General features: G+C 33.5%; 1 protein-coding gene across 1 annotated transcript; it reads left to right on the top strand.

Moving 5' to 3' along the window:
* Positions 1 to 1464: 1464 nt before the first annotated feature.
* LOC116174803 (zinc finger protein 555-like) lies at positions 1465 to 4193 on the top strand. Its single transcript, XM_031492794.1, has 2 exons — positions 1465 to 1826; positions 1882 to 4193. The coding sequence occupies exon 2, from the start codon at positions 1948 to 1950 to the stop codon at positions 3457 to 3459; it is 1512 nt and encodes a 503-aa protein (XP_031348654.1). The 5' UTR covers positions 1465 to 1826; positions 1882 to 1947; the 3' UTR covers positions 3460 to 4193.
* The last annotated feature ends 6868 nt before the right edge of the window (positions 4194 to 11061 follow it).

Below are 11061 nucleotides of genomic sequence, written 5' to 3'. Positions count from 1 at the left end.
GATTTTAAATGTGCTGAGTGTGATTATGGAACAAATGATAAACACGTCTTTAAACAACATCTTTTAATACATAAAATCTCTAAAGATTTTAAATGTGCCGATTGTGATTATGAGACAAATTATAAAAGCAACTTTAAGCAGCATCTTTTTAAACATAGAGCTGCAAAGGATCTTAAATGTGCTACTTGTGATTATGGGACAAATAATAAACAACTCTTTAAACTACATCTTTTAAATCATAAAGTTTCCAAGGAATTCAAATGTGTTAATTGTGATTATGGGACAAATAATAAACACCTTTTCAAACTACATCGTTTAAATCATAAAGTTTCTAAAGATTTTAAATGTGTTACATGTGATTATGGGACAAATAACAAGCAGCTCTTCAAACTACATCTTTTAAATCATAAAGTTTCTAAGGATTTTAAATGTGCCGATTGTGATTACGGGACAAATCATAAACTCATCTTCAAACAACATCTTTTAATACATAAAGTTGCTAAAGATTTTCATTGCGCTGATTGTAATTATGGGACAATTAATAAAAGCAACTTCAAACGACACGTTTTAAAACATCAAGTTTCTAAGGATTTTAAATGTGCTGATTGTAATTATGGGACTAATGATAAACATGTCTTCAAACAACATCTTTTAATACATAAAATATCTAAAGATTTAAAATGTGCTAATTGTGACTATGAGACAAATAGTAAATCCTACCTTAAACAACACGTATTAAAGCATAACGTTTCTAAGAAATTTAAATGTGCTAATTGTGAATATGAGACAAACAAGAAATATAACTTTAACCAACACTTTTTAAAACATAAAGTTTCTGAAAATTTTAAATGAGCCCATTGTAATTATGGAACAAATGGTAAAACCCTTCTTAAAACAGCATCTTTTAAAACATAAGAGTCACAAGTTTTTAAATATGCTGATTGTGATTTGGGACAAATAGTAAAACTATCTTAAACAGCCCATTTTAAAACGTAAAAGTGAAAGTTTTTCAATGTGCTAATTGCGACATTAATAACAGATTTATCAATACCGTTTGGGTTACGCTAGGCGTTTAACCTTCAAATCGCCAGTGCAACTGGGTTTCTGTCATTGAAAGGGGCAAATTTAACATCTATACTACGTTAGACAAATGGTTGAATTGTTTTCAGCGTCTTTTCTAGGCTCATCAAGCCGTGTGTTAGGGCGCCTACACTGAAAGGGTCTCTACTGTTCATACTTCTAATTAGCTACCGTAATTTAAATACATATTTATTTTACTCCAGTGATTGATTGAAAAATTGTTCCATTAAAAATCTATTTCACTAAATGCATTATAAGTACCATGCGATCAAAAATGAGTTGCTGTCGAGTCACCTTTGGAATTTTTGTTTACATGGGAAATCGTACTTAACTTGAACTTCCAAAGGCGACTCGACAGCAACTCATTTTTGATCGCCCGTTATATCTAATTATGTACATTGTACATACTATAAAATAAAATTTATGCGTTTCACTTTTATAACATACCATTTACCTGAAATCGTCTATTCTGTTATGATAAGTCAAGTTGACATAACTGACCAGCGCAAAGGAAGTAATATGATGACGACTTCCGTCGCGTATTATGCTATTTCCCACCACCGATATTTTTCTCTTATTAGTTATTTTTACTCGTACTGTACCGTAGCATTGAACATGCGCTTTGCAATAGGGAAAAGGCTATGAGTTATAGCTTATGACTCGATTCGAAGATTCGATTAATTGTTTTTTCGTGCATACGCAGAACCCATAAAAGAGGCGATAGTAGGTACTATAGAAGTAAGTAGGTAAGTATCTGTGTAATTATTATTCTCTTTCTTAAAACCAAACTTTTCTAACTAGTCTTATGCCTGAACAATCCTATTGCATAATTCAGGTGTATTGAAGTCTCTTTTGAGTATAACTTCTATGATGTCTGCAATTATTAAAGTTGAATTGAAACAAGAAGAAGAAATAAATACATACCTCGATGAAAAGGTTGTTCTTACTAATGATGTCTCCACTACTATAAAACAGGAATCGAATGAGATTACGATCAGTGGGAATTATTCTAAAGATACTCATAATGAATTGCAACATGAAGAGGGCTTTTCTGGAAACATCTTGCACAGATATCAAGAAAATGTTTCACATAAGAAACCTCGGCAAAACCCAAAAAATTGTAGGTGTGTGCAGTGTGACTTCACAAGCAATTCTAAATATAATTTAAAGTCGCATATGTTAACGCACAAGATATCTAAAGGTTTAAAATGTGCCCATTGTAATTATGCAACCAATTGTAAATCTGGTTTAAAAACACATCTGTTAATACACAACACGTCTAGAGAATTCAAGTGTGCCCAGTGTCATTATACAACTCGTAATAATGCATCTTTTAAACGTCATCTGTTATTACATAAGACATGCGATCTGAAATGTGCGCACTGTGATTGGGTAACAAAGTATAAATCTAATCTGCAAAAACATCTGTTAACACACAACACGTTGAATTTTTTTAAGTGTGCGCAGTGTGATTATGCAACCAATTATAAATTTAGTTTAAAAAGACATCTGTTAACACACAACACATATAAAGGTTTAAGTTGTGACCAGTGTGATTATGCCACCAACAATGGTGGATATTTTCGAAATCATATGTTAGCACACAAGACTTCCAAGGATCTAAAATGTGCTCAGTGTGATTATGCAACCAATATTGTTGGCAATTTTAAACGTCATCTGTTAACACACAAATCCTGTAAGAATCTAAAATGTGCTCAGTGTAATTATACAACCAAATATAAATTTAGTTTAAAAAGACATCTGTTAACACATAAGACATATAAGAATTTGAAATGTGCTCAGTGTAATTATGCAACCAATTATAAATTTAGTTTAAAATCACATGTGTTAACACACAAGACATCTAAAGATTTAAAATGTGCCTGGTGTGACTATGTAACTAATTACAAATTTAATTTAAAGATGCATCTGTTAACACATAAAATTTCTAAGGATTTAAAGTGTACTCAGTGTGATTATACAACCAATTATAAATATAGCCTAAGCAAACATCTCTTAATACACAACACTTCTAAAGATTTACAATGTGCTCAGTGTGATTATGCATCCAATTATAAATCTAGTTTAAAACGACATCTGCAAACACATATGACTTCTAAGAATTTGAAATGTGCTCATTGTAATTATGCATCCAATTATAAGTCTAGTTTAAAAACACATCTCTTAATACACAAGAAATCTAAAGGTTTGAAATGTCCCATATGTGAATACGCAACTACTTTTAAATCTAATTTAAAGAAGCATCTATTAACACATAAAACGTCTAAAGATTTAAAGTGTACTCAGTGTGATTATGCAACCAATATTGGTAGCAATTTTAAACGTCATCTGCTAACACACAGGTCTTCTAAGAATTAATGTGTGCATCGTGATCATGCAAGACGACTAAAAGATTAAAGTGCGCGGATATGCAACCTATAGTGCCTATTTTGTAAATAATCTGTTAATGCACACGACTGAATTAAAAATGTGCCAAGAGGGTTACTCAACCACTTAAATGTTCCTTCAAAAACTTCAAATGATTGAATCTACTGAGAGGGTACAGTGATTTAAATAAATGTTACAGTGCTCAAATACAAAAGTAATTCATTGTTTGAGTATGATTTTAACAAAGTTTTTCTAAAGGTACATAAATGACATTTTTACTCCATAAATTTAAGGTAACAACTGATAATTTCAAACAAGTATCAGGAACATGGTATGTTACCTCCACAATTTTTGGGAAATGTATATTCTAAAATGTTTGCCGTACAAAATTTCTGCATCTTGGTAAGGAAGATTTAAAGTGGTCACTCTAAAGTTATTATTCTTTTACATTTAACCCTATATTTTTTGGGACACGAGTAGTCGTTGCGGACTCATGTTTCGCAGGGGTTATATATGACCCTACAGGGTTAATTTGGAGAGCAGACTTCGGCAATGCCGCGGTACTGAACTTCGCCCTTCATTTGAATGTTTTGGAATAAATCTTTCTTTTTTTGAATAATAATTATAATTTTATATATATAAAAATAATTATTATTATTACTATAAAAAAATATTACAAAATCAGATCATTTCATATAGAGACTGTAACTGGCACTAGCAAGTCTTCGATGTATAGTATTGTTATTTTTCATTATTATTTATTATATGATTTATTTAATTATTTGTTTAAGTAATGGGAGCATTCCGGCTTCATTTTTTATTTCTTATCTACAAAGTATATTAAAAATAAAAAGAGACCCGTGTGTCCTCAATTTTTATTTGCGAGTAAAATAAACCCAAAATAAATTATTGAAAAGTTGTTTTCAGTCGGAATTTGAAACGCTAAATACGTCACAAACCTACAACCAATCACGTAGAAGTGAGCCGGCAACCTTGTGCGAGGGTCTGACGTTTGTCGGATTTGACGTTTTAAGAGGAATTAACTGCATCGCGAAAGTGAACGACAAGTGCCTGTGACAGGTGACGCAAGTTACAAATGGCATTCTCAATATTGCCAATTCGTTATGTCATCTGAATGGTTGTAGGAGCTGATTGGTCGGGCTTATTACGTCACAGAGCCCGCCACAATTTTTATTGTTTGAGGTACATGCTTATTAAAGTCCCGTTAAAGAACGGTTACCAATTGCGCTCCCGTCAAACATTTATACAGTGATAATTCATGTAGAAGTAGACATAGGGACTTCCTATAGGAATTAGAATACACTCTAAGGGGGGGGGGGGATTATCGGTCGGCCATGATTGAGCTATAAAAAAGACGGTTATTGCCGTCGTCATGTCATCATCGCCCATTCCTAACCGCCACTGGCAATATTTTTATCTAGACAAAAGATATTGGTCACGCCACTGAACAGCCTGAACGGCGGCGGAGGTAAATTTTGGCCTATAAACAGAAATTTTTCTGGTATAAACATATATAAACCGTACAATTTAAGATAAAAGATTTCCCATGTTGGAGTAAAATTTGTTTAGACCAGACTTTCCTCGTATACGTGAAATGTCTGCAGTTGTTAAAGTTGAACTGAAACAAGAAGAAGAAATAAATACACACCTTGACGAAAAGGTTTTTCTTACTAATGATGTCTGCCCAACTATAAAGCAGGAATCTACTGGGGTTAAGATCAATGAAGAGGACTTTTGTGGAAACATATTTCACAGATATCAAGAAAATGTTTCTCGTAATAAACCTCAACAAATTTTAAACAATTTTAAGTGTTTGCAGTGTGACTTCGTAACTAATTATAAATCTAATTTAAAGACGCATATGTTTACACATAAGACATCTAAAGGTTTAAAATGTGCTATGTGTGACCACACAACTAACTATAAATCTCATTTAAAGGTGCATCTATTAAAACACAAAGCGTCTAAAGATTTAAAGTGTGACCAGTGTGTTTTTGCAACCAAATATAGCGGTCATTTTAAACGTCATCTATTAACGCACAAGATCTCTAAGGAACTGAAATGTGCACAATGTGATTATGCAAACAATAATGGTGGCTGTTTTAAGCGTCATCTGTTAACACACAAGACTTCTAAGGATCTAAAATGTATGCAGTGTGATTATGCAACCAATAATAGTTTCCATTTTAAACGTCATCGGTTAACACACAAATCTTCTAAGAATCTTAAATGTGCACAGTGTAATTATGAAACCAATTATAAATCTAGCCTAAAAACACATTTGTTAACACACAACATGTCTAAAGATTTAAAGTGTGCCCAGTGTGATTATGCCACCCATAGTAGTGCAAATTTTAAAAGTCATATGTTGTCACCCAAGACATGCAAGGATTTAAAATGTGCCCATTGTGATTATGCAACCAATTATAGTGGCCATTTTAACCGACATCTGTTAACACACAAGACTTCTAAGGATCTCAAATGTGCACAGTGTGATTATGCAACCAATTACAAACCTAATTTAAAAACACATTTATTGACACACAACATGTCGAAAGATCTAAAGTGTGCCCAATGCGATTATGTAACACATAGTAGTGCATATTTTAAAAGTCATATGTTATCACACAAGACTTACAAGGATCTAAAATGTTTCCAGTGTGATTATGCAACCAATTTTAAATCTGGTTTAAGGACACATCTGTTAACACACAACACGTCGAAACCTTTAAAGTGTGCCCAGTGTGATTATGCAACCAATTATTGTGGCAATTTTAAACGGCATGTGTTAACACACAAGATTTCCTAGGTTGTAATATTTATCATTTTAATGTAGTTCAATATATAACACATCTTAAGTTTTTCCAGTATAACCCATAATAGTGCCTATGGGAATGTCAAAACGAGTAAAGTAAACTGTTTGAATCTACTATAAGGCATGTACGCAATCTGATGTGACTGAGATGTAATGTTCGTAAGTAGTGATTCATGTAATGTTGGCATTTATGTTAGCATGTGACAGTTATGTCACTACCAATACTTTTATTAAACATATCTTCGTTAACATCACTGCAACATCCGTGAACTTCGTTGGTACAACCGGACCTTACAGTTGTACCTGATCTAAGCGGCATATTAACTTTGAAGAAGTTACGTGCACTCTGTGCGATTAGGTATACGGCAAATAGTAAGAAAATTTAAATCGTGATTTATTAAAGCACGACACATCAGAGCATATTTTATGCTATATAGTAGGGACTTTTTGTCGCCCATTAGTATATAAAAGGATACCAGTGACAAAAACTTTTCAGCTATCTTTCAAAAGAAAATTGATTGTCTGCCCCCGAGAGGTGTCTTATTGCACCGACTGGGGCCCCCAAACATTTTACACTGGAGTGGAGTGCCCAGTATGACTACACCGCACTAGAATGAGAATTGTTAATTTTTTATACCCTTTGAGATAGGTCACTCGGTCAATCCATTTTTGTTTGTATTTGTATACTAATTTTGTTACTTCAAAGATTTTTTAAGGAGAATATGTAGGTATTTACAATTCCTTTGAATCATAGAAAATTTATTTAGGCGCAATATTATTTGTAAAAAGCAGATTTCCCTTTAAAAAATAGATTGCTTTAACGTATTGGGTCAGTTTTCTTAAATAACTTTAATGTATTGTATTGTAAACTCGGAACACTTGTAGAATATACCTATAAATATATGTAAAAATACAACCGCATACCTCCGCTTCCCGGCTACAGTCATCCCGGCACCGATTTTCCGGGGACCATTTACTTCCCGGCTTCGGTCGTCCTGGGAATTTGAACTCTGCGATCGGAGGGATGGAAACCATTTAAGACGCGGTAAACTTATGAAGCAAATTCATGTTTATCATATTGAAACAATTCACCAGAATTAAGTTTTCTGATTTGCTATTTTATAGTGTGATTTTTCGTTTTTAGATATAATACAATCTGAATAGGGACTATAGTATCAAATTGAAATTCTGGTATCTACCTGCGTAGGTAAATGGTGAAACGCAATTTTTTTAAAATTGGTCCTTTGCACCGATTGCAATTGGGTAAACAACACAACTTATTTGAGCTTCCTTGCTTATTTCGGTCTCTTATATATCTATTTCAAAAAATTAATTACAATGCGTCCAAACGGCCTCTTTCGGTACCAAATTTGACATCAGCTTCTAAAGCATTCATTATTTATGTCAAAAAAAGAAACGAGAAAACTTATATATATGGAAAACCATATACAGGGTGTTACACGACCGTTCGAAAAAAAAAAATCGGGTTGTAGAGGGCATCAAAACAAGCACTTTTTCCAAATAAACCGAGGGTCCAACGTGTTTCGTTTGGGAGCCACCCCCCAAAGAGTGTTGAAATCTGCATTTCTTCTTTAATTTTTTTCTCAGCAACCATAAGAGTTACAAAGTCGGGTGGCATGTCTTTGAATAGGTTTTTGGGTATGCTCTTTCCGATTTTGCAATTTTTTTTTCAAAATTCCTACCCCTAAAGGGCGCACCCCTAAACTAGGGTGCAAAAAAAAATTCTGATTTCGACGAAATTTGGTATCTGGGGGTTTTTTAACATGAAAATCACGAATCTGAAATTAGTTTTTGAAAATTCGAAAAAAAAAGTTCCACTGCAATTCTTGGCGGGACAACGAAAATAGAGATAATTCCACGAAATTTGTTGTGTACATACTAAACGAGTTAAGGAACAAAACTGTCGAACAGTTTTTTAAAATAACTTTTCAAACAAAAGTTATACTCATTTGAATGTTGGTCCTTCGGGTCGCGAAGTGTCCCAAGCCTACTAGTAAGCCATAATTTCGCATGTGTTGGTTGACAATGTCGCAAAAACAAAAGATTAACGGTTTGAGTCGATATTTTGTTATTTGGAATTAATTCGGTCATTAAATGATTAAAAAATTCGATGTATCGATTAAAACACCTACCAAGGTATCTTAAAGCGCTGATCGATTATTTATTATCTAAATAAGGTAGGGGAAAAAGTCAAATCACTTTCCGTATGATACTTTTTCACTATGATCAAAAATTTTCATAATCTTAGGTTGAAAAATAACTTCCAAAAGAACAAAAAAAAGATAATAAACAATCGATCAGCGCTTTAAGATACCTTGGTAGGTGTTTTAATCGATACATCGAATTTTTTAATCATTTAATGACCGAATTAATTCCAAATAACAAAATATCGACTCAAACCGTTAATCTTTTGTTTTTGCGACATTGTCAACCAACACATGCGAAATTATGGCTTACTAGTAGGCTTGGGACACTTCGCGACCCGAAGGACCAACATTCAAATGAGTATAACTTTTGTTTGAAAAGTTATTTTAAAAAACTGTTCGACAGTTTTGTTCCTTAACTCGTTTAGTATGTACACAACAAATTTCGTGGAATTATCTCTATTTTCGTTGTCCCGCCAAGAATTGCAGTGGAACTTTTTTTTTCGAATTTTCAAAAACTAATTTCAGATTCGTGATTTTCATGTTAAAAAACCCCCAGATACCAAATTTCGTCGAAATCAGAATTTTTTTTGCACCCTAGTTTAGGGGTGCGCCCTTTAGGGGTAGGAATTTTGAAAAAAAAATTGCAAAATCGGAAAGAGCATACCCAAAAACCTATTCAAAGACATGCCACCCGACTTTGTAACTCTTATGGTTGCTGAGAAAAAAATTAAAGAAGAAATGCAGATTTCAACACTCTTTGGGGGGTGGCTCCCAAACGAAACACGTTGGACCCTCGGTTTATTTGGAAAAAGTGCTTGTTTTGATGCCCTCTACAACCCGATTTTTTTTTTTCGAACGGTCGTGTAACACCCTGTATAACAGTAGTATGGTTGCCGGGATGGGATGCACCGTCCGCTTCCATCATCTCTCTTTTCATACCTCCGTTAGGTTGCATTCCCTTATATTTTACCTAAAATATACTGCCGGAACTACACTACCTAGTACAAACGACTACAGGTGGGTTCATAGCTCTCCGTTCTTACGTTTCCGTTTGTCCGTTAGCCAGTCAGAAGACAGCAAATTTTTAAATCGTACGTCGTCCGTTTACGACGGAAAAGTTGGTTGAAGTTGAACATTTACGTTTCTGTTGTTCCGTTTTTAACAAGAGTGAGGTTATGTTTGGTACGTTAACAGTGTTCGCCTATTCGTTCTTCACGGTAATAATCAGATAGCAATGTGCTCTTACTTTCGTACCATTTTTACATACTGAAAATCACGGAGGGTACCGTACAAAATAAAATTTAGGTTATGGTTATACGTTGCAAATGTACAATGTGGACGGATTGCTATGAACCTTAATAAAATGCATTATCCGTTTGACAGACCAACGCAACGGATGAACGGAGAGCTATGAACCCACCTTACTATTTGACTGGTTGCGTTCGACCAAATATACAGGGTATTTGAAAGGATATGGGCATCTCATTCTCTGGTCAAAATTTTGCATTAGGTAAACGTCATGCTACAATTATTCAAATTCAAAAAATCCCGATTTTAAGCATTATCCAACATTTCTTTCATTATGGAAAATATTCATCTACTACAATGCATTCAGTTACATAACCTTTCAAATCATTATAATTTTTAAATACAGTATGCGCCAAAATAAACAGTATTAAAAGTGATGTACATGATTTAACCATGTGCATACTACGGCAACGATTTACAGAAAACTAAATTTCGTCTTAGTTATAACATTTTGGAAAAAAGGTTTAGGTTATACCAATTCGAACAGAAAAAACTCAAAAAAAGTTATCGAAATGTGTAGTATAAGTTGCGTATATACTAGTACTAGGTAATTAAGATGCATACGTTGTGTGTATTTGAGAGTACTACGTTAATTAAAAGCACTGTTACCTTTGTGTTAACAATGATACTGTATTCCATTTGCATTACCCATCTGGTATGTTACGACTGCATAAATTTTATATTATTGTAATCTACATATACATACTCAATGCATTTTGTGAAATATATTTATAATGGAACAAATATCTATGATGTAAAATATGTGTTAGCCAACTCCAGCAGTGTATCGAGTCAGGAACCTTCCAATGCTCGAGCCCAAAGCCATGGTCTGATGAGCCTAGTGAAAAACAAAGATGCTGGAAATAACTCAGCGATTTTTTAACAGTTGCAGTTGTTAAAATTGTACCTCTTAATAAGATAAGCTCAGAAGCACTCCGATTTGAAGATAAGACCTAATGTATCACCTATTATTAGCACATTAAAAAAATTTGTTTAAAATAGGTTTTATTATTTATCCCAAGGTCACGACTAGCTCAATTCAAATCCTTAAAAAATTATGTGTTAAAAGATGTCGTTTGAAGTTACATTTAACATTTGTCTCATAATTACAAACAGCACATTTAAAATCCTTAGAAACTTTATGAGTTACAAGATGTCGTTTGATGTTGTCTTTAACATTTGTCCCAAAGTCACAATGAGCGCATTTAAAATCCTTAGAAACTTTATGTGTTAAAAGATGTCGTTTGAAGGTAAATTTAACATTTGTCTCATATTCACAAA

This window comes from Photinus pyralis, unplaced genomic scaffold (assembly GCF_008802855.1).
Source record: "Photinus pyralis isolate 1611_PpyrPB1 unplaced genomic scaffold, Ppyr1.3 Ppyr1.4_LG6, whole genome shotgun sequence".
Classification (NCBI taxonomy): domain Eukaryota; kingdom Metazoa; phylum Arthropoda; class Insecta; order Coleoptera; family Lampyridae; genus Photinus; species Photinus pyralis.
This window is presented reverse-complemented; position numbering and strand designations above follow the sequence as displayed.

What these genes read in the sequence shown, in the direction of transcription:
- LOC116174803 (XM_031492794.1), top strand. Translation starts at nt 1,948, where the DNA reads ATGATGTCTGCAATTATTAAAGTTGAATTGAAACAAGAAGAAGAAATA.